At 62.5% G+C, this 21,571-nt stretch overlaps 2 protein-coding genes across 12 annotated transcripts in view; one reads left to right on the forward strand and one right to left on the reverse strand.

Moving 5' to 3' along the window:
* Positions 1–14,946, forward strand: part of GRAMD4 (GRAM domain containing 4) — a 77,246-nt gene extending 62,300 nt beyond the window's left edge. For 10 of the 11 annotated variants that reach the window (XM_027108012.1, XM_027108019.1, XM_027108022.1 and 7 more), the window contains 14 exons: positions 1,939–2,071; positions 2,427–2,452; positions 3,025–3,116; positions 4,432–4,523; positions 5,609–5,657; positions 6,718–6,789; positions 7,172–7,215; positions 7,291–7,400; positions 8,153–8,307; positions 9,883–10,027; positions 10,787–10,880; positions 11,634–11,718; positions 12,563–12,631; positions 12,854–14,946. In XM_027108012.1, the coding sequence (XP_026963813.1) occupies positions 1,939–2,071; positions 2,427–2,452; positions 3,025–3,116; positions 4,432–4,523; positions 5,609–5,657; positions 6,718–6,789; positions 7,172–7,215; positions 7,291–7,400; positions 8,153–8,307; positions 9,883–10,027; positions 10,787–10,880; positions 11,634–11,718; positions 12,563–12,631; positions 12,854–12,958 (1,271 nt within the window). In that variant the 3' untranslated portion in view covers positions 12,959–14,946. Of the gene's footprint in view, positions 1–1,938; positions 2,072–2,426; positions 2,453–3,024; positions 3,117–4,431; positions 4,524–5,608; positions 5,658–6,717; positions 6,790–7,171; positions 7,216–7,290; positions 7,401–8,152; positions 8,308–9,882; positions 10,028–10,786; positions 10,881–11,525; positions 11,541–11,575; positions 11,719–12,562; positions 12,632–12,853 lie in introns of those variants that run through there. The other variant, XR_003433092.1, reaches the window with a different exon arrangement.
* A 3,112-nt stretch (positions 14,947–18,058) lies between these two features.
* The window catches only part of CERK (ceramide kinase), a 55,387-nt gene continuing 51,874 nt past the window's right edge, over positions 18,059–21,571 (reverse strand). The window contains exon 14 of the mRNA XM_027106030.1: positions 18,059–20,369. Coding sequence (XP_026961831.1) covers positions 20,297–20,369 — 73 coding nt within the window. The 3' untranslated portion in view covers positions 18,059–20,296. The remainder of the gene's footprint in view (positions 20,370–21,571) is intronic.

Genomic DNA, 21,571 nt, shown 5'->3' on the forward strand with positions numbered 1-21,571 from the left:
CCAGCCCTTCCCCGAAGAGGAATCATGTCGTGGTCACACTGGCTGCTTGGCCCCTGGCCTGGCGACCTGCTTCCAGAGGCCGGCTGTCCTGACAAGGGGGTGAGTGGGGAGGTGGGGTCAGCTGCGGGCATTGTGTCCCAGCACCCCCAGGTCAGGACGCAGAGCTCCTTTCAGTGCCTTTTCTTCCCACTCCGGGCTCGAGTTCCTTATCTCCCTCAGCACTTGGTACTTTCTGAAGCTGTCCTTCAGAGGATGGCATGGGAGGAAACTGGGCATCTCAAGGGGCCGGATTTGTGGTGCACCCAGGCCCCTCGCAGGCTGAGAAGGTGGGAGAGGGGATAAGGTTAGGGTTGACGGTAGGCCCCTGCCTGTGCTGGGGGCTCAGGGCGACAACAGGAGGGCCTTCGGTTAAGCCCTGCCCGGTGTGAAGGTGAGGAGACCAGGGCCCGGGAGGGAAGGCCCCTCAGGCTTCCGCTCCAGGTGGAGGCTGAGCTCAGACCAGAGCCGGGTCCTGACCCCCCACCTGCCGTCCAGAGAGGGAGACGCCTCTTTCCCAGGGCCCCGGTGCTGGGCCCGCAGACAGGCCAGCCGGCTGCGGCATTGGCTGCTGTGTCCACTGGGTCACAGTCCCCTGGGTTCTCAGGGTTCATGACCAGTGGCCCAGGTTCCAAGCCAGGAGCAGCGCTGGAGACCCCCCCCCCCCGCCAAGGCCCCTGCTGTGTGTGGAGTTGATGAGCCTCCTGTGCTCGTGGGAAGTGTCAGAGGAGAGTCCTTCCACCCCGTCCCCACAGCGGGGGTCTCCGTGTCGTGCTCTGCGTGGGAGGTGGGGAGTGTGGGTAGGGAGGGAAGGACCCCACCAAGCGCAGCCCCGAGGATGGAGGTGGCGGGGACGGGTGCTCTGCGTGGTGCTGGGGAAGAGGGGCTCGGGAGCGCCGTGAGGCCTGTCCACTCGGGCAGCCCGCCTGACCTAGACCCGGAGTCGGCGAACTACAGCTCCCTATCTGCCTTTACATTAAAAAAAATCTTTTTACACTTTTAAATGGTTGAAAAAAAATCAAAAGGATTTGACACGTGAACGTTGCATAAATTTCAAATTTCAGCGTCGTCAGTGTGGTTTCATGGGGACGCAGCCACGCCCGTCCCATTACTCACTGTCCGCGGCTGCTGTCCAAGCGGTTATAGGGCTGAGCCTGCCTAGATCCTCCCGCTAAAGACCCTGTCGTGCTCCAGGTGGGCTGTGAGAACCCGGGCCCTTGCTGCCCCTCCTCTGGGCATTTCTGAGCCTCGCGGCTTCTGTGTGCGCCGCCTTCCATCCCCCGGCCTCCGGCCTCCGTCCCTTCGAGCTGGCAGCACATGACCACCTGCGTGCAGTCCATCCCCCTCTGACTGTGGTGGGACAGCGCCTCCTGCAGGCGATTCCACGGCCTGCTCTCCGAAGGGACAGACTTGTTCCACGAGATTCGGGCTGGTTTTCTCGAGTCTGACATGGATGACTTCAGTCACTGGGGTCCCCAGCGGACCACAGCCGCTGACGCACGCCCACTGGCTGTTCCCCAGGGTCCGGGTGTCCCTGGGAGTGAGCCCACCTGGCCACTTCCCAGACCAACCAGTGTGCCTGGCGGGGGGGGGGGGTCAATGCAGCACCGGTGGTGGGCTGAGAGCCCGCCTGGACGGCACCTGTGCCGGGGACAGCCTCCAACAAGCCGGGGTCGGTGTGAGGAACACGGGGACCCCCGGGGTCTGCATTGGTTGGTTTGCACCTCGTGGTGAAGTGGATCGGGCTCTGTTCTCAGGGCACCCGGCCCCTCACAGTTCTGGCGTGGATGTGCCCTCGCCAGCCCGGCCGGGAGCCCCACCTGCCAGTGCCCCCGCCTCTGCCGCTCTGTAAGGCCCCTCTCGGCCTGCTGCCCTCACCCGGAACCCCACCCCGTCCTGCAGACCGACGGAGCCAGGGGCTGTGCCCCCGTGTCCAGAAGTGGTTCTATGAGAAATTCGGGGAGTACGTGGAGGACTTCCGGTTCCAACCCGAGGAGACCACGGTGGAGACGGAGGAGCCCCTCAGCGCCCGGAGGTGGGGCCCAGGTGGAGGTCGGGGTGGAGGGGCAGCTGTCCCGGCAGGACAGGACTCCTCGGGACCGACAAGCAAAGCCCGGGAGGTTTTGCGGGGGCGGCCGCACGGCCGTGCCCCCCAGTCAGTGGTCGTACTGGTGCTTTGCGACAGACGCCACGCGGGGACGGTGGCGACGCCGGGAGTGCCTGCAGGCCGGGCCGGGCCCTCAGACTCGGGTGGGGGCGGCGTGGGCGGGAGACAAGGAAGCCTCCCCCCATGGGTCACCCGTGCTCCCCGAGGGCCCGCAGGGAGCTGCGGGGTCAGGACGCGGCTGCGGCCGAGTGGGTGCTGGCGCTCATCTCTTCCCCCCTCTTAGGTTGACCGAGAACATGAGGAGGCTCAGTAAGTACCCGGCGTGGACTCAGTAAGTACCCGCTCGTCGCTGTGGCTGTGTGAGCCGCTGGGGCCGGGGCTGCCCGGGCGGTGACTGCGGTCTTGCGCTGAACTGGACTTGCTTCCGGAAGCACGCTTTTCAGGAGTTCCCAGCCCAGCCTTCTTCCTAAGGCTGTGGGAAGTATGTCCCAGGCTCACCCCGTCTGTCTGTCCGCCCCTGGCCCGTGGCCAGAAGCCGAGTTTCCCTCCAGGCCTGGGAGCCCCAGCGAAACGTGGTGCAGGGCCCGGGGTGTGCGGACTAAATCCCCGTTCCCCGCCTGCGGGCATGGGCCAGGGCAGACAGGCAGACAGACGTCTCCCCGCGGGGATGGAGCATGGGCCGCAGCCAGGGAGTGGCCGCGGGAGCCCACGCCTGGCCTGGGGTCAGGCGTGCCGGGAGCCCGCGATGGTTGGGGTTTGCTTTGCTCCTTTTGGTTCCCTCCCCCTCCCCGCACCGCCAGCTGGTGCAGCAGCCGGACTGCCAGGTGTGTCCGAGGGCCAGGCTAGCGCTGGCCTGACCGCATGGTCCGTTCTGTCCCCAGAGCGCGGTGCCAAGCCTGTCACCAGCTTTGTGAAGAACCTCTCTGCCTTATCCGACTGGTACTCCGTCTACACGTCTGCCATCGCCTTCACCGTGAGCGCTCCCCGCGGGTGGGTGGTGGGGTGTGCACCCTCCCTGAGGTTTCCTGAGGGACCTACCCATCCCTGCCGTGTGGGACAGCTCCCAGCCTCGGTGTTTCCGTCTGTAAAGTGGGCTGCAGGGCAGTTGTAAGGACTGGATAAGGGTGTTGTAGGGTGCAGCCTGGGGCTGGCAGTGGGGCTCCCCGCCTGCCCGGAATCCCCGCAGCAGCGTTCTTGGGAGAGGGCCTCGTGCCAAGCTTATGGCCGACTTTCCCAAGTGGGATGGGGAAGGGCCGGGGGGGGCGGTCTGTCTGCTTGTGCAGAAACCAGCCGTCCCTGCCATCAGACACCGGCGCCTGGGGGAGGCTTCTGGCGGGCGCACAGTGGCCTAGGGGCCAAGCAGGCCACCAGGCCTGGGGAAGGTAGGCGGCGTTGGGCCAGCATCACGGGGTGCTTTGGGAAAGACAGGCCCAGTCGCAGTCTGAGTTGTCCTGTGGTGGCTGCTCCCAGCCCTGCCCGGGGAGACCCTGCTGTCCAGCGGGAGGAGGATGGACAGGGAGAGCCACAGCCCCCAAAGGCCCCATCTCTGCAGAGGCCCCCATAGGTGGCCTCCACCTGAGAGGGTCCTGAGGGCCGCCCTGAAGCCCCAGGGGCCTCCCGTCCACCAGGGAGATGGGTGTTGTGCACATGCAGAGGACAGGCCGTGGTGGCCAGGGGCCAGCCCCCCTCACCCTGGAGGTCTCCTCCGGCCACCCTCACACGCACTCTGCTCCCTGGGGCCTCAGCTGCTTTGGGTCCCAGGTCCCTAGTTCCGCCCGTGTGTTACGGCTGAGCTCACCCTGCCCACCGTTCAGACCACCTGCCAGGCCTCCTCCTGAACCCACTGCATCCGTCCCCTACCCTCTCTGAGTGCCGGCGCTGTGACCAGCACCCTGCCTGCCCTGTGGCGCGGGGTAGACTGTCAGCAGTGCTGGGTACGCGGATGCCTCCGGCTCTGCCAGGTGGGCCCGCAGTGGCGGTGGGCCAGGACATCTCTGTAGGGTCAGCCCTCCTCCTGTGATCCTGGGCCACGTCCAGGACGCTCCTTCCGGGCATGACCGCTCCCAGCCCACCCAGAGCAGTGTTTCCGTCTCCCCTCCTCCCTGAGCGGGTTTGTCTACGCTGCGTGCCCTGGTCCTCGGGACCGCGGAGGGCTGCTGGGGCCTGGTCTCCCTGTCTGCGAGTGCGGCCTGCCCGGCTGGGGGAGAGAGGGGTCTGGTCTGTCCTGACCCACGCGGGCAGGTCGCCTAACCGTCTCCCTCCCGACCCGTTTCTCTCCAAACCCGCAGGTGTACATGAATGCCGTGTGGCATGGCTGGGCCATCCCCATGTTCTTATTTCTAGCAATTTTGAGGTTATCCCTCAATTACCTCATAGCCAGGTAGGTGCGCCGGTGTGCTGCGTGTGCGCGGCTGTGCCGTCTTCCTGCGTTACACGCACGGCAGGGCACGTGCCGAGCCGGCTCTGTGTCACGTGCTGGCGTTTTGGGAGGTTGTCCTCTAATAGTCCCCGAGTCCCCAGGAGGATGGTTTGCTGCAGCAGGCAGGGTGATCCCCAAACCCCAGCAGCTCTGTCCAGCAGGCTGCCAGCGGGTGCTGGCTTTGGGGCCACTCCGGCCCCTCCTCCGGTCGTGCTGCTTTTGGGCAGGAAAGTCCCCCCTCCACACACACCTCAACAGTGACATCCCAGTGGGCGGAGGCGGGGTTGACGGAGCTGCAGCGGCTCTGTGCCCTGGGAGGTCCCCACTGGTCGGGGTGCAGGTGCCAGAGAGGCGCTGGGACTCAGCAACCCCAGAGCCCAGGGCCACGTGGTGTCTTCCCTGCGCCCTCTCCAAGCACCCGCTTTCTATCTCGAGGCTGGGGGCGGGCGGCCCTATTGGAAGCCAGCACGCTGGGGTGGGAACCCCACGTCCCTGGGCCCTCCCGGGTCTGTGTGGACCTGAGGTCGCCCCACAGAGTGAACCCCAGCTCCACGTCGGGCCTAAGAGGAGGCCCTGCCTTCTGTATTTTCACTGAGCCGTTCAAAAGTTCACTTTACACAGTTTTTCTAGGTGCTTCTCTGTGGTTGCCTAACTTGGTTCATTTGAAAATGTTTCTCGTAGAAAACTTTTAAGCGCTTACGAAAGGGTTCTCCGTGCCCAGACTAGACGTGGTTCACTAAAGTTGTTGCCGTTGCCACCTCCTTGGCTGACTTTGAGAGGCCCGTCACCTCCGGGGGCTTGTAAATGTGTGCCCACCCCGAGGAGGGCCCCTGGGGAGGGATCTGTGGGGTGGCCTGGGCCATCTCCCCTCTGGAGCCTAGGAGGGGGTCCTGCTGGTCTCGGCAGATGGCTCCTGTCCCAGTGGCCAAAATTTCTGGGGGCGGCTCCTCGTTGGGAGCACAGGCCTGGGGACTTGACGTCACCCCTCTGCGGCCACCGCCTGCAGACGGTGCTGTTGTAAAGGCGTGCTGTCTCCTGTTTGCCAGGGGCTGGAGGATACAGTGGAGCATCGTGCCTGAAGTGTCCGAAGTGGTGGTGAGTCGTGGGAGGGGCTCCGTCGCCAGGGGGGCCAGGCTCTACCTGCCAGTGCTGTGCGGGGGCCGCGGGTCCCCCTGCCAGGCGGGGAGAGGTCGGGGAGGAGGCCAGCCGCCCCCACCCGGAGCCGCGTGGCCGCACCCTGACCCTCACCAGCTGATGCCCGAGCGCCCTTCACGGGCCTGGGCTCGGCTGCGTGGGAGGCAGGTTGGCCTGGCCGGGCCTGGCCTGACCTGACCCTCCTCAGCTGGGACGTGATGTGGAGGGGAGGTAGCGAGGGGGCCCCTGTAGCCGCTCGCAGCCTCCCGTGGAGGGAGGTGGACGGTGGACGGGCTGGACCAGTTTTCATTGGTGTCCGTCACACCTGTTTGTTTATGCTCTGGCTGCTTTGGGGCTGCAGAGGCACACGTGCTGTCACCTGGCCCTTTACAGAAAGTTTGCCCACCACTCTACGGGGGACTCTGGCCCGTGAGGCTGAACCACCGGGCACAGGCAGGAGGGAGGCCATGGTGCATGCGTGGGCTTCATCAGGCGTTTGAGCACTTACCATGTGCGTGGAGCACACAGTAGGGGTGCAGGATGTGGTGGTGTCTGCAGGGGCCCCTTTAGACAGGGGTCAGGGAGGGTGTCTCTGGGGAGGCAGGCCCGTGCCCTTTGGCCCTGGTACCTGGAGGTCTTAGGGAGGTTCCTGCTGAATGAACTCAGACAAGCAGGACGAAGTCGGCCCCCTGCTGGGACCTCAGTTCCCCCGCCTGTAAAGTGCGGGTGGGTGCGGGCTCTGTGGTCTCACATGCGCCTCTGAAGGTGATCTGTTCAAGCAGCCCTGCCCACCTGGGGGGCTGCCTACCACCCTCTCAGGCACCAGACGGGTGTCATCTAGCACAGCTGCCCGTGCTGCCCCCTCGGGCTGGGCCCCCCAGGGATGTCCGTCCCTCTGACTGTGTCGGGGCAGCAGAGACCTGGTCCCTGCCTGGCCTGGGAGGCCTCCTTGCTGTTTTTGTCAGTCATTTCTCTGAACTGATAAATTTCAGTGGAAATTCTCTTTCCCCTTTGACTGAAGGAGCCTCCAAAGGAAGACCTGACCGTGTCTGAGAAGTTCCAGCTCGTGCTGGACGTCGCCCAGAAAGCCCAGGTACCGCTGCCGGGCTCCAGGTGGGGGGACCCCAGCTACCCATCCCTCCAGACCTGGCTCGTCTGGGAGCTGACACCCGAGACAACCCGGCTGGTGGGGAGGGCCCTCTTGGCTCGGTCTGACGCCGGCGCCCCAGTTGGCGGAGGCCCTCCTGACCAGTGCCAGGCGAGCTCCTGGGAGGGTGCGGGCCTGGGTCCCTCATCTCGAGCGGTGCCTTAACCCGTGATTCGGACCGGACCGTCACCCGGTCCTCGGCCTGGGAGCGGCTGGGCAGGACCACGGGCTCCGTGGTGCTGGCTGTGGTCTCCCGGGTGCTGGGCGTCTCCAGCATTGCCCTGTGGCCCCGGGGGTGTGTCGTGACCGCAGCTGCTTCCTCACACAGAACCTCTTTGGCAAGATGGCTGACATCTTGGAAAAGATCAAGAAGTAAGTCGTCAGCCCCTGGCCGGCCGCGTCTAGACTGCGCCCGCCACCTGGCTGAACCTCCCCTCCCCTCTCCAGCCTGTTCATGTGGGTGCAGCCTGAGATCACCCAGAAGCTGTACATCGCGCTGTGGGCCGCCTTCCTCGCCTCCTGCTTCTTCCCCTACCGCCTGGTGGGGTTGGCCGTGGGTAAGGAGCCTGCCGTGGGTAAGGTGCCGTGGGTAAGGTCAGCGCGACGCGCCGTCTGATCAGCACCGTGAGCTCTGTCCACGGTGCGTGGGTTGGGGGCGGGCAGGGGGCACCTGGCCTGAGCTGGAGTGTTGGCTGTGGCAGTCACACAGTTCGGGGGCCTCATGGTCTGGGCACTGTGCCCTCCTGCCCTTTGGCCCCCAATGTGCAGGTGGGTCCTCGGTCTCTCGCCCCCTCCCCGCCCCCCTCGCCAGGAAAACCAGGGCAGGCAAGTGAGGCCGTGGGGGGAATGACAAACGCCAACGCAAGTGCAGCGTGCTCCGGGCTGTCTGTCTCGTTTCTCTGGGGACCTGGGCCAACGCAGGTGCCCTGACCAGGAGGCGGGAGCCCCCGGCCGTCACTGCCGGCTCACCTAGTCAGGCGCGGGCAGGCTGGGGACGGGTCCCCCGCAGTCCTGCTCACGTCCCCTTCGGAGGATGGTGGCTCGTGGTTTTGTTCGGTTGGTCGGTTTTAGGGACAGGTTAGTGTTTGGCCTGAGCCACCTCTGGGTTGGAGGTAACAACACACACACAGAAGTGGCTTCCCTTTCAGCTGGGGTCACTTCCCTGCCCTGTGTAACCACCCCAGGACCATCGGCCCACACATGGGTCCCGGGAGGCCCTCTACGGAGCACCTGGCGGGGCGGGGACCACTGCGGCCACACGGGCAGGGCCGCAGGATCCTGGAGAAATGGGACCTTATTCTGCCCCCAGGACTCTACGCCGGAATCAAGCTTTTTGTCATTGATTTTATCTTCAAACGCTGCCCGAGGCTGAGAGCCAAGTATGACACTCCCTACATCATCTGGAAGAGCCTCCCTACGGACCCCCAGCTCAAGGAGCGCTCCAGCACTGCCGTGTCACGCAGGGTAGGCCCCGCAGCGGCCGGGAGATGCGCCGGCCACACTCTGCTGTCCCTCACTTCCGGCTTGCGGGGAGGCTGGTGTCTCTGATTTTCGGGGCCCTTGAAACAGACAATTTAAGACAATTGCGGGGGTGGATTCGCTGTGACCGGCTCTGCTGTCCCGAAGGTCCAGGGCGGGCACCCTGGGGCCGGCCAGCCCTGGGCAGGGGACAGCTGCTGGGGGAGGCTGTGCAGCGCTTGGAGGCTGGTCGGGGGGCCCCTACCCATCTAGAGTGGTTGGGCCCCGCCAGGCGAGGCGGGCCCCCAGGCCAAGGGCAGGAGGGTACAGGGCGTTGGCCGTGACTGCTGAGACCCTGGGAGCTTTGGGAGCAGGGAGCCCTGGGAGTGACTGCTCTCTGGGTGGGCGCCGGGTCCCTGCTGTTCCCGGCAAGGGCACAGCAAGGCCGAGATGGGCACATTTTGTGCTCATGGGCTGGGACTAGGTGGAAGGCCGTGTGGGCATTAGGCACCCTGTCCAGAGCCAGGATGAGGAAGGCAATCTGGCCTTGGTGCTCTTTCTGGGGTCTCAGACTAGTGGGGAGGTTCTAGGCTCAGTAGGACTCCCACGGAGGTGTAGGAAGGCTTCCGGGAGGTGGTGACGTCGGATTTCAGAGTCTCGTGTATGAGTGTCCTCTGAAGAAAGGGTGTCTGGGAGCTGATGCTTTTGTCCGTGGAAGGGAAGCTCTGGGTCAAGTGTGGGTCAGGCTTCCTGGGTTCTAGGACAACAGAGCTTGTTGGGGCCCCAGACTCGCAAGCCAGGTGTGCAGCCGGGCAGGCACTAGCAGCCTGCACCTGGGGAGCCGGTGGGTGGGCTCTGGTCACGCAGACGGAGGTGGACCCAAGGGGTGAGGCCCAGGAGCAGGCAGCCTGGCTCCCTGAGTGTCGTAGACCCGAGAGGCTGGGGTGGGCTTTCCGGGGTGGAGGGCAACCCCACCAGGGCGTCCCGCGGCCGTGTATCTGCGCATGCTGCTTGCTCAGCTGGTGTTTACCGCCTCGTGTCACGAGGACCCACCTTTCCTTCCGTGGCCGCATGTGTGTGTGGTCCCGTCCGGCCAGCTGTCGGGACACGACAAAGTACGGTGTCCGTGTGGTATCCGCACCCCCACGCCGTGCCCTGATGCTGCGCGTTGCTATGGTCTGACTCCATTTGACTTGCCAACCTTGCTCTCGGTGGCCTGTCCTGCGGCCGGTCCCGGTGTCCGCAGCGCGGGCGTGAGCGCCTGACGGTTCCGCACTGACCACACGTGCTGGGTCGGGCTCCGCACAGTGCCTGGGGCATGGCGTCGCGGGGAGAGGGTCTGCCCGCCGCAGCCGGGCTGCCTCTGCCCAGGCGGGGGCTCGTGGGCGAGGAGGACGCGACACCACGTCTGGGTGTGCCTGCCTCTCGGCTCGTCTGTCCGCGTGGGCGTGGGCGGGGCCTGGGCGGGGCGAGGCGAGGCTGCGTGCGTGCGGCCCCGCGCGGCCCCGCCCCTTTCCGGCCCGCCCCCCGACCCCCACCCCGGCTGGCGGGGCTGACGGGGACGTCGTGTGCCCTCGGCAGCCGCAGACGGCCTCCTCGCGGAGCTACGTGTCCAGCGCGCCCGCCGGCCTGAGCAAGGACGAGGACGCCAGTCGCGTCCACGGCGCCAAGAAGAGCAATTTCCATGAAATCTTTAACTTGACAGAAAACGAGCGTCCGCTGGCGGGTACGTGTGTACTGAGCCCGTGGCCAGGCCAGGCGGGGTCGCCCGCCCCAGGGCTGGGGGGCCCGACGGGCGCCGAGGGAGGGCCGGCCGCCCGCCTCCGCCTTCCCGGGCGTCCTGGGCGGGTGGGTCGGAAGGGCCGAGCGCGTCTGCAGTGGGTGGCTTGACCGCGGAAAGGCAGGCCGGCCGGCCCCGGAGCGGAGCCGCAGAGCGCCACGCGTGCAGGGGCTTCCCGGTCCCGCCCTGGCCAGCCCGTCCCTTGCTGTGGCCTCCTAGAAAGCTGGGTGGTGACAGGTGACGCGGGAGCCCGGGGCCCTGCTCGGCCTCCCCCGAAACTCCTGCGCTGCCCGGCTCTCCGTGCGGCGGGTCGGGGGCCCTTAAACGGTTTGGCCTGTGTCGTGTGTGATACCAACTGCAGAAAGAGAACTTTGGAGAATTTAAGTTTTGACCTTCTGCTGAGCTCCTTTTCTGCTGACCCAGACCGTGAACCTTGAGAGTCGTGGCCGTAGTTTGATTTATTTAAATTGTGCTTTTCCTTTAAAAATAAAAAACAACAAAATCCCTGCCCATTGACGTGGGAGGGGAAACATCTGCTTTCCAGAGGCTCTCAGAGGCCACTTTCCTCCCACTGTGGGTTTCATCTGGTGGTGGAGGGTGAACGTCAGCACATCCTTGAGAAGCCAGTGCTTGAGGGTTCCGACGTCAAGCCAGAGGGCGGGTATTTCCAGTAGGAAAGGTCACGGCCGCTTTTGTCCCCGTCAGTGTGTGAGAGCGGCTGGCGGTGCTGCCTGATAAACAGAGACCGCAAGATGCCGACCGACTACATCAGGAACGGGGTCCTGTACGTGACGGAGAAGTGAGTGAGCCTGTCGGCGGCTGCGGGCGGGCGCGCCCTCCGGCGGGGGCCAGGATTAGAGGGGGCTCCTCGCGGGCCCCGCGGTCCAGGGCGGCCCAGCCGTGGGGGCCCCTAGCCCTGCCGAGACCCCAACTCCTGCTGGCTCCCGGCCCCCCGGGGGGGGAGGTGCTGCCTCTGAGCCGGACGCAGCCGGGGCTGCAGGCCGTCATTTCCCCAGGCCCCGGGATGCCCTGGTCTGGGTGCTCAATGTCGTGTGGCGGGAACCATGCGGTTCCCCCAGCCAGGGCCGTGGCCCCAGGGCGGCAGCAGGGTTCTTGTTACCCTCCTTCTGGGGTGTAGCAGCCCAGCTACTACAGGGGTGGGAGGGGGCGGAGCAGGTGCAGGGTGGGGTCTGTTCTTAGCCCTGGGGTCCTTCGGCACCTTGCCCCCCACTCTCAGCTAAGGACCACCTGTTCGTCTCTACCCCCTCGCTGGAGGAACTGGCCGAGGAGGCCGACACACAGGTCTCTTGTTGGGCGCCCCGGGGATGCTCACGTCATGGGAACGTGAGTCGGGTTCGGTGTAGAGCAGTGGGGTTTGAACCTGAGAAGCGGAGGGACTCAGTAAGAATGAAATGGGTTGTAAGAGGCCGGCGCGTCGCGGCAGGTGAGGGGCCCTGTGTCTGGCTGTGGCTGCAGCCGCCGGGCACGGTCCCCTCTGGCTCACCTGCTGGGCTGTGCTCTGTCCACCCCTGCCCCCTGCCGCCGCCGGTAGTTACCTGTGCTTCGAAAGCTCCAAGTCCGGCTTTTCCAAGAGGAACAAAGTCATCAAGCTGGTGGACATCACGGACATCCAGAAGGTGGGTGCGGCCCCTGCTCGCCCTCACCCCCAGTCTCAGGAGCGGAGGAGCGGCGGGGTCGCAAAGCTGGCGGCCGAGTTGGGAGCGGGGTGCGATTAGAACAAAACGAGGGGTGCCATCTGGATTGTCGGGCAGGCGTCCTTTCTCCCCGCGGCAGGGCCCCGCTTCTAGGCAGTGTCTGTGTGGAGCCCCGCGGCCCGTCGGGGGGTATCCACGTGCCGCGGGCTGTGCGCTCTCTTCTGCCGGGTGGACCGGCGTCTGGTGTCCTCGCACGGATGGTGTGTGTGGGGGTGGGGTGGACAGTGAGCTGGGCCCCAGCAGCCGTCTGCCCCTTGGCCCTGAGACGTTCCCCCGGGGCAGGCTGTCCCGTCTCCGGCACTCCCCGGCACTTTCCGTCGTGTCACGTGGAGCAGGTACAGGTGTGCGCAGAGCCTGACACACACACCTGGCGGGGGGGGGGGCCAGGTCCACCCACGCCCCTTCTGGGCCTCCTGGGTGGGCCCCCAGGGGTCCGCTGGACAGCGTCTCCTTTCCTCTGAGGGTGTGTCAGGAGCACCCCTGTGGCTGTGGTGGGTCCCTCCCTCCCAGAGACGTGTGTGGTTGGAGGAGCAAGATTGGGCTGGGGGACCTGCTCCCCCCACGTGGTGCTCCTTGGGGGGCCCCGGCGAGGCTGGGCGGGTGTGTCAGCAGGTCTAGTGTTCCGCTCACACCGTCAGTCCTCGTCCTCTGCTGGCTGGGGAGGCCCAGGCCCGTCTGGGGCTCCGTGGATTGCATCCTGGGGTGTGGGGAGGGTGGCCCCGTCTCCAGGGGGGCCCGTGGTGACAGGCACGCCGTTGGCTTTCAGTACAAGGTCCTCTCCGTCCTCCCGGGGTCGGGCATGGGGATTGCCGTGTCCACGCCATCAACACAGAAAGTAAGTGCTGGGCGGGGGCCGGGGAGGCGGCGGCGGCGGGGGGCCGGTCGTGGCTCTGAGCGCAGGTCGGCCAGGCTTGCGGCCGGGCAGAGGGGCCTGGGAAGCCCCCTCCCTCCCTGGGCAGGAGGCTGCCGCCCAGCGCAGGTGCTGGGCGGGGGCGGCGGCGGCTCCGTGTGGACCTGGCCGCGTGGACACACCGCCGGTGCTTCCCCTCCCCGCCAGCCGCTGGTGTTCGGCGCCATGGTGCACAGAGACGAGGCGTTCGAGACTATCTTCAGCCAGTACATGAAGATCACGGCGGCGGCGGCATCGGGCGGTGACAGCTAGTGTCGGCTCGCCGTGACGTCGCTGGGAGTTTTACTTTTTTTAACAATTCAGTAGTGGATAAAAATTGGACATCCTCGTGATCTTTTGCAATAACCCCCCCCCCCACCCCCGATCTGTGGTTTCTATTGTGTTGACCCTGCGTTTTACAGACCCCTTTGCTTAGGGGTCGGGACTCTCGAGGGCGCGTCTTGTGGACGCGAGGCCACCGGGAAGGATGACACGCAGGACACACCGCCAAGCACAGCTGCGCCTTCTCTGTCCCCACCGGGCGGAGACTGGCGCGGCTGCACCCCGGCTCTCGGAGGCCAGCAGCTCTGCCACACCAAAGCCATACGAGGAGCACACGGGGCCCTCCCCGGGGTGAAGGACGCCGGCGACAGGCGACGTGGGGGCCCCTGGCCAGCGCCATGAACGGGCCCGTCCTTTAGGGAGACCCCCGTGCACGTCCTGGGAGCGCGGTGCTGACCAGCTGGCCGGGGGCCCGAGATCAGCTCCTCAGGAGGAGGCAGAGTGCCGTGCGGTGCAAAGGCCCAGGAGGACGGCCGCTTCGGGGGTGCTCCGAGCCCCGGGGCTGCCCCCGCCTCCAGGCTGCTGTGCCGGGGTGGGAGTGGACAGAGCGCCTCAGGCCCGAGGGGGCCCAGGCTGGCAGAGGGCCTGCCCACGGGGGCTGTGTGGGGACGCTGGGGAGGTCAGCCGGCTTCGGGGAGTGACCGCGAGCAGAGCCCAGAGGTCGGGGTCCGCGGCCCTAGTTCCTGCACACACTCGGCGGGGAGGGGGGAGAGCCCTCACTCTCGGGGAGGTCAGAGCGCGCGTCTCGCAGGCCCGGTGTCCCATTGGGACTGACTGGCCAAAGGCCTCGGGGACGGACACGCGCAGGAGACGGCGGGGCCACCCCTGCTCGGTACACTCCCGACACGGGCACCTCCGGCCCCTCAGCTTGTCCTGAGTCCTCTGGGTGTCACGGAGATCGTTGTTTTTTGAAGAAACAGAAGATTATATTTTTTACAGAGAGCAAGCTGTTTTTCTTATTTTTGTATCGTTTTTCAGACGTAATTTTTACCTTTGCTCCCCATTTGCTGGTTGGGCGGGCGATTCAGTGGCGTCACTCCTGTCATCCCTTGGTGGGGGGACCCCGCGGAGTGCGCTCGGGAGCCACGCCCACCAGCCAGACAAGCACACGCCCCGGCCCAGTCGTGAGGTCCCAGGGCCCTGCGGTGGCTGCCCAGCTCCTGGTCTCCCTGGCGTCAGTGTCTTGTGACCTTTCAGAGACGAAGGCAGAGCCTGCCTGAGACCTGGGCTTTGCTCCACAGTTGGTGCAGGTGGATCGGGTTCTGGGGGGGCTGTGGGTTCACACCCAGTGGGGGACCCCCTCTGTGCCCGGGGCAAGGCAGGGTGGGCCCTGAACTGGCCCAGGGTGACTGCGGGGCGACACCTGTGGGTGCTGCTCAAGCCCCACTCCCCGGGGCTGCTGTGGGCTCGACACGTGGGACTCTGTCCCCATGCACTGTGGGTGTGTCCCTGCGTGGAATGGACTTGCCTCCTTCAGAGTGGCGTGGTTTGGTTTGAGTCCCTTCTGAGGAGCAAGGGAGATGAAAACTGACCACGTGCGGGGTGGCCATCCCCAGCTGCACAGTGGCCCACGGCAGGTCCCTCTTTGGAAGCCCAGGGCCCCTGCCGGGAAGAGCACGGGCCTGTGCGGGCTCCCTGTCGGGGAGAGCCTGGAGTTTTATTGAGTTGTGTAAGTCTGGGCAGGTGTTTAATTTCTGCGACTAATCACTGAACTAGAATGAATGTTAAATTTTTTATGTCTGGAGCTCAGTCTATTTTGGATCTGTAAATACTCATTACCAGTGTAACTTTTGTTCAACAAAAGGATTGTACTGTATGAAGAACTGATAAAAAATGCCCCGTAACATTTTTTTAAAGAAAAAGTCTTGTATAAATTATAAATTTTTATTTAAATAAACCTGTAATGCTTTGTGCTAAGGTCGGGGGGCTGTTTTCCTGGCAGGGTCCCCGCGCACCGTGGGCACCTGGAGTGGGACAGGCTGGCACCACGGGCCCCTTGCGGTGGCCCAGGGCCCCGGTGGCCACTAGCACTAGAGGGCAGTGGGGATTTCAACACCAAGGCCGAGGAGTGAGGTGGGCACCCAGGGAGTGGGCTGGGGGCAGGGGAAGCTGTGGACATTGGGAGGAGGGAGGCAGGGGCCCAGCTTCCAGAAGAAGGAAGCCAGGGATGGGTGGTGGCCAGTGGGGGAGGAGCGCCCAGGGGCTGGCACGTGCCACGGGGGCGGGGGGGCTCAGGGATGGGGCCGAAGCAGCACCTGCAGTTTGGGGTACAGGTCCTGGCCCCGCCCAGAGGCGCCTCCCCTCGGGGGCCCTGGGCAGAGGGGTCCTTAGTAGCGCATGTGGCTCAGCTGGTCCAGTTCCTAGCACTGGACCCAGAGGGATGCAGGAACCTGCCTGGCTTCTGAGACCCCCAAGGTTGCACGCTGACCTGTGCTGGGGACACCCAAGGGCCCCCTGCACCCTGAGCCCTCCGGGAGGCAGAGGCCTGCCCAGGTCCCTCAGGGAGTGGCCAGAGCTGGATGGAAACCAGGTCCAGTGGGCCAGCTCCGCGGTGAGGGGGGCGGCCTTGGATACCACATCCGTCTACCTATCCCTTCATCCATCCATCCATCCACCTGTCCATCCGTCCACTTCCGGCGCTGTCCTAGGTGCTGGACACAGCAGTGATGGGACAGCGGTCCCTGGGGAACCTGGCAGACATCACACAGACACCCCCAGGAGTGCTGTCCCCTCACCAGTGACTCTGCTGACGACACACCCAGGCTGTGATTTTGCAGCTAAAATCAATCTCCTGGTCCCCTACCTACGCTTGAAGCTCCGTCTCAGCCTCTGCCCCTCTTTGCGGTGGGTCCTCTTCCGACAGCCCACGTGCACCCCGGCCCCGCAGGGCCAGCCTGACGCCCGTGCCTCCAGCTGCCCCCTGGTCCACAGCGAACCCCGCTCCCTGGAGGGGAACGTGGGGCGAGGAAGGGTCGGGAGCTCAGGGCATGGGGTGGGGGGAGACTCCCACCCCCTGTGCAGGTGGGCCTCCCCAGGTAACGGCCCCGATTCGCGCATGTTACAGAGGTTTCGTTACTTCACGTGTTGGTACAGCAGCACACGCGAGGCTGGTCACTTCAAAACGCGCAGCAACCTTCTTCAGTCCCGTGGTTTGCCCCGCAGGCCCGTGTGTTTCACTGTGTGCCTTCCAGGGCACGGCTCTGAAGGCTGCTCTTGGCTTTACCTTTTACCTGGGGGTCCATGGGACAAAAAAAAGGGGCCGTGGTGCCCCTGTAGAACTTGGGCCTTTGTTCCTGGGGCGACAGAGCCCCAGCAGGGCTCCCAGCAGAAGCCACCACTCGCTGCAAGTCAGGAGAGCGGTCACCCCAGGGTAGCGGGTGTGGAAGGGAACACAGAGGGAGATGAAATGAACTTCCCTGCTCTTGAACTGGGGTTCTCTTCGTAGGTCCTTACTGTTAATAACGCAGCATGTGGTGAGTGCATTTTATGACTATGTGATGGGTAAATAAATAAGGTCACACGCTGACCAAAGAGGGGTGCTCACGATGCGCCCAGGATTGTAATACTGCTCCCCCCACAGTATTTAGCCAACATCATTCGCTGTAACAGAGACTGGAGTGAGGGGCAAGGCGACCCTGAAGGCCGCCGGAATCTCGGGGAGCAGCCTCTGCCTGGGAGCTGAGGGTCCGGGAGATCCCCCCGTGTGTGGGAAAGCCGCCCGGCTCGCGGAGATCTGACCCCCCAAACACGCTGGAACCGGGAAGCCCAGCCCCTTCCTGCTCTGGACCCCAGTGTCCTCCACTGTCAAAGGCTGGCATCACAGCACCAGTAAGATTGGAAAGGATGATACTCAAATATCTGTGATCATAGAAAGCCCCCAAATCCGCAGAAAAATAAGAGGCACGTTTTTCTGGACAGAATCTGATACATAAAAAGCCACTGCATTTCCACAAAAAACAAAACTTAAAGGGTAACAGCCTCAAAATAGGCTTTTAAGAACAAACGTAAACAAAATCACTAACCTGTACTGACAGATGCGAAGGAGGACCTGACGCAATGGGAAATGCACGCAATGTTCACAGACGGGAGAACTCAGTTTCATGATGAAAATGTCTTCTTAATACCCACAGAGTGAAACAGGCTACAGAAAATGACCCGGTATGATGCCTTTATAGAAAGAGCAAAACCTGAAAAGCTGTGCTGTCTGAGAGTATAAACAAGTAGGGGAAGAAGAAAAAAGCACCACCTTTCTTCTACCCTCTTAGGTTTACTTATTGGGGTCTGTGAATTAAACGGACCAAAGGCAAATTAGAAGAAACGGCGTACAATTTTTATCTAATGCTAATATTTAATTTTTTTTTATGTGTCTCCAGGCCTTTGTAGAAAAGCAGTGGAGACCCTAAGAGATGGTCAGACCCAGGGCCTTATATGGATTTTAATAAAGGGCAATGAATTTGACAAGAAGTGACAGAACCAAGGGAAGGGAGTTTGGGCTTCTAGGGTAAAGCTGAAGTATTGGGGAATTTCATATGGAGACGCTGACGGAGGAGAAGCGTCGCTTCGTGAAGGTTTGGCTGCGCAGCACCACCTCGGTGCTAACTTTGTCTCCAGGGACAAAGGGGGCCCAGGAGAGAAGAGGGGGCACACCCTCACAAAGAGGAAGATACGTCCTTTCAGGCAGATGGGGGAGGGCAGAGGGCTCTTTTTGGCATCTTAACGTCCGCTCAGAACAGTCCTTATGCCAAAGTGGCACATTGCGGGGTGCCACATTCTGATCCCCTCTCATGGGTAAAGCAAGGAAGCGATACCCTCCGATTTTGAAACAGTAGTTACCTCTTCGGTGGAGGCAGGGCAGGCTCAGTCCACAAGGGCACGCAGGGAGCTTGGGGGTGAAGTTCAGTTTCTTGGCTTGAGGGGTTAGGTACCTCATTTGTTCATCTTACTCTTGTTCTTTAAATTGTACGTGTTTTCACAAAAAATACTCTGCTTTGAAAAACAACAGGAAACTCGTAAGAGAAAAAAGAAGCTAGGTCCTGCCCAAAGTAACAACTTTATTTGTCTTCTCAAACACATCAGAGCAAATTTCACCATTTTCTAATCTTGAAGCCAGCAAGACTAGAAAGGAAATGAAGCCACTTTCTGCCCAGTTACACGGGACCGCAGTGAGGACAGAGCCGGCCGCCCGCCCAGGGGCCTGACTGCTGCACCGACAGGCCACACGGGAGGTTACCGACCTAGACTAACGCTGCTCAGCGACCCCAGGTTTTCACTGTCCAGCCATCAGTTCTGATTTTTTCTTAAAATCCTACAGTGTAGGCGCTGAGGTCGCTCCACTCAGGGTCCTCACGCGCCGCAAGGTCCAAAAGGTACTCCGGCCCCGTGACGGGGTCATCCACAGCCCCCCCGGGGTGGGGCGGGGCGGTCCTCGGACAACCACACAACCTCCAGGGGCAGCTCCAAGGTCTGCGATTTTGAATGTCGGCAAGCAGTCGGTGAATGTCGCCAAGGCACGCAGGAACCACGTGGCGTGGTGGGGTTTCTTCCTGAATGTAAAATGCCTACCCTCTGACCTGGACGGTTTTTCTACAATTGGCAGTGCGTTTCAGGGCAGGCCAGTGATTGGAAACATTTCCCAGGGACGATAAAGACTGGAGACCCTCTCGGGGACCCTGGCGAAGCAGCGCAGTCAGGTCCACGGCGCCCACGGTCCCCCGCGCAGAGCTCGTGCACCTTTGCTTTCCTCCCCACCGAGGGCAAACGTCAACAAGACGGCAGCATCTCCTTCTTTCTCATCCTCAGACTTTTCACTCACCCGCCAGTTACCAAATCATTCAACTTGCACGATCACTTAATAACGTGGTCTCCGCTGCCCTGGGCGGGACTGAATGGTGAAACAGGACATTTCACGTGTACTTCCAAATAGAAATCACTGCAAAGGAATTCCAAAAATAAACGATGTCTGTTAGATGCTAAAGCGGCTGCCCGGACCCTGCGTGAAAGGCGGCGGCCGCTTACACTGCCTCTCGTAACAGTCAAACTCCCTCTTCACAAATCCAAGGTGAAGCTGCGTCCTCCCACGTTTCAGCTAAAGCTGTTTTACATGCGTCTTCCACGCACCGAAGCACGAACACAACAAAACAAGGCCCAGGCGAGGGGCGGCCCTGGGCCCGGGGAGGCCCCAGCACTTGAGCAGAAATAAACGAAAACACTGACAGTGAGGACACCGTTTATCCTCTCCTGGTTTAAAGGCCAGAACTTTCAATAAATATATAGAAATAAGTTGTGAAGATAAGAAAGGAACAAACCTGGACCACGTGGTACAGACTCGGGGCTGCGCCCAAGGGACCCCGGGGCGTGGGACCCTCCCCTGGGGGTGGGGCGCTCGGGCTGGAGTTCACACAGTTCGCGCAGGAACGTCTCAACGTCTCACCCACCGCGCTCGGCTGCTTTCCGTCTCCCCCCAAAGCCCAGCTGTGGCCTCCCCGCCGTGCGGATAGAAAGCTCGGGGATTCCAAATTTAAAAGAGTTAAAACCCCTGTGAGGGCTTTGCAAGCCGCCCGTTTCCAGAGCTCCTGACTTGTCCTCGCTCCCAGCTGGATTGTCTAGAAACACCACTGTGACTTTTCAAGCTACAGCAGCGTTGTCACTTGGAGTGTTCTTCTCACTCGCTAGAATGGGCTACTCTGGAAGTGCCGCTGCGGGCGCGACTATGATATTGCACAGTAGTCGCCCGGGACAGGAAGGGTCCAGTAATAACGCCTTAATCGCAAGTTAAGATGCAGGTACTACAAAAGCAAAGAGAACCAACTACTTTCCACAACTTGATCACAAGCTACTACAGGGTAAGTCTTGCCAAGCAGATCGGTGACCCTGTAGACACTCGTGTCCTGGTGGCGTGACCTCAACGGAAAGCATTCACGTCGCGTTGTCCCTACAGTTATTGCGAGAGAGCCACAAGTGGGCCGCTTTAACCTCTGCGCCGTCAGCATGGTTGAAATCTAAGAAGCCAAGCGCTCCCAAGTCAACAGGCGCCCCTTGCTGAGGATAAGTTACGTGAAACGCAACCCAAAGACCCACACAGAACCGAAAATGCCACATGTGTCCCCAGAATTGTTGACAAAAGGTATTTTTTCTAAAATCAAGATTTAACTATCAAAAATAAACTTCTAAGTTTGAATGCATATCAACGTAATTGGTCTGCAGTAATTTTCTTCAACACGCTCCCGCTTCCCAAGCACAGCGAGAAGGCCGGTGACGCGAGGCGGCGGCTCAGCGGTGCGACTCCTGCTTCGAGTTCTCCTCGATTCCTCGTGCAAAGAGCCGGACCAGCTGGCAGTGGACCCTGCAGAGACAAAGGGCCACACTCAGACCCTGCGCGTCCCCTGACTCTCAGCCCCCCAGCTGGTCGAGGGCGGAGGTGGGCCTCACGCACCAGGACGGTGGGTCTCACCGTGGCAGTCTCTGGTCCCACCTGGCAGCGACAGGCCGAGGCGCAGAGCGACTTCCTGACACTCCTGAGAGACCTACTCTGCAAAGAGCAGCTGACGGCCAAGTGGGAGTAAAAACAAGCGCCCCTTCCGCGAGCAGAAGCCGCCTCTCTCCCTGCCTCGGTCTCCTTATGAGGACTGAGCTGACGGGGCCACGGGGAGGGTCCCCTGAAGGGCAAGCCCGAGAGAGTAGGAGATGCGGGAAATGTGCAGTCACGGAAGACAAGTGTCGCCACGCCAGCCCGAGCGCCCGCCTTCCACAGAGAGCCACAGCACGTGAGCGGGGGCTCGCAGGTCAGCGTGGGCTCTCGGGTCCCACTGGCAGTGCCGCCGTCCCACTTGATGAATGACGTCACAGCCTCCTGAGAGATGGTTAGTCCCAAAGACCCCATAAGTAAGTGATTCGCTGTTCAAGGCAGCGCAACATCAAGACGTGTAGGATATATTTCACAAAAGAATGCCTTTTTTAACTTTCAGCAATTCATAAGCCGGCATTAAAAATAATTCCGCCTCCTCAACTTGTGAAATGAGTCTACAGGAGCCGAACGCCTGCACGCACGACTGGCAGGCAGGGCGGGTTCGCCTGTGACCTTGGAGCCGCCTCCCGTCCTGAGATGTGAGCAGGGCGGGCACTGCCACGCTGGCCGCATCCTGGTCGCAAGAGCAGGGAGCGCGCAGACGGGGACGGGGGGAGGCCAGAGAGCCTGCCCCTGCCCGCGGCTTTGGCTCGCAGGCTGACAGGCAGGAGACCCAGCTGGGACCAGCAGCTGGTTGGCCGAGAAGCCATTTAAAGTGGGGATTATAAACGGGGATGCTACGCAGCATCCTGAAACACGGAAGAGCGCGCGCGCCACCCATCCTTCCAGGCACCAGGGGCGGGGCCTGCAGGCTCGCTCCTGACCGCCTTGCTCGTGTAACACCCACCGTGCTATCGCCAGCGAGAGTCCAGTTTGGATTCCTTAAGGTCGACCAAGCTCCTGAAGCCATTGGTCACAGGACAAAATCCTTCTAGAACTTTACAGTTCTCCCTCAGTCTCTTGTAACTGTTACGCACACC

This window comes from Aethalodelphis obliquidens, unplaced genomic scaffold (genome assembly GCF_003676395.1).
Source record: "Aethalodelphis obliquidens isolate GAN/ISIS:26980383/991018 unplaced genomic scaffold, ASM367639v1 scaffold8, whole genome shotgun sequence".
Lineage (NCBI taxonomy): Eukaryota > Metazoa > Chordata > Mammalia > Artiodactyla > Delphinidae > Aethalodelphis > Aethalodelphis obliquidens.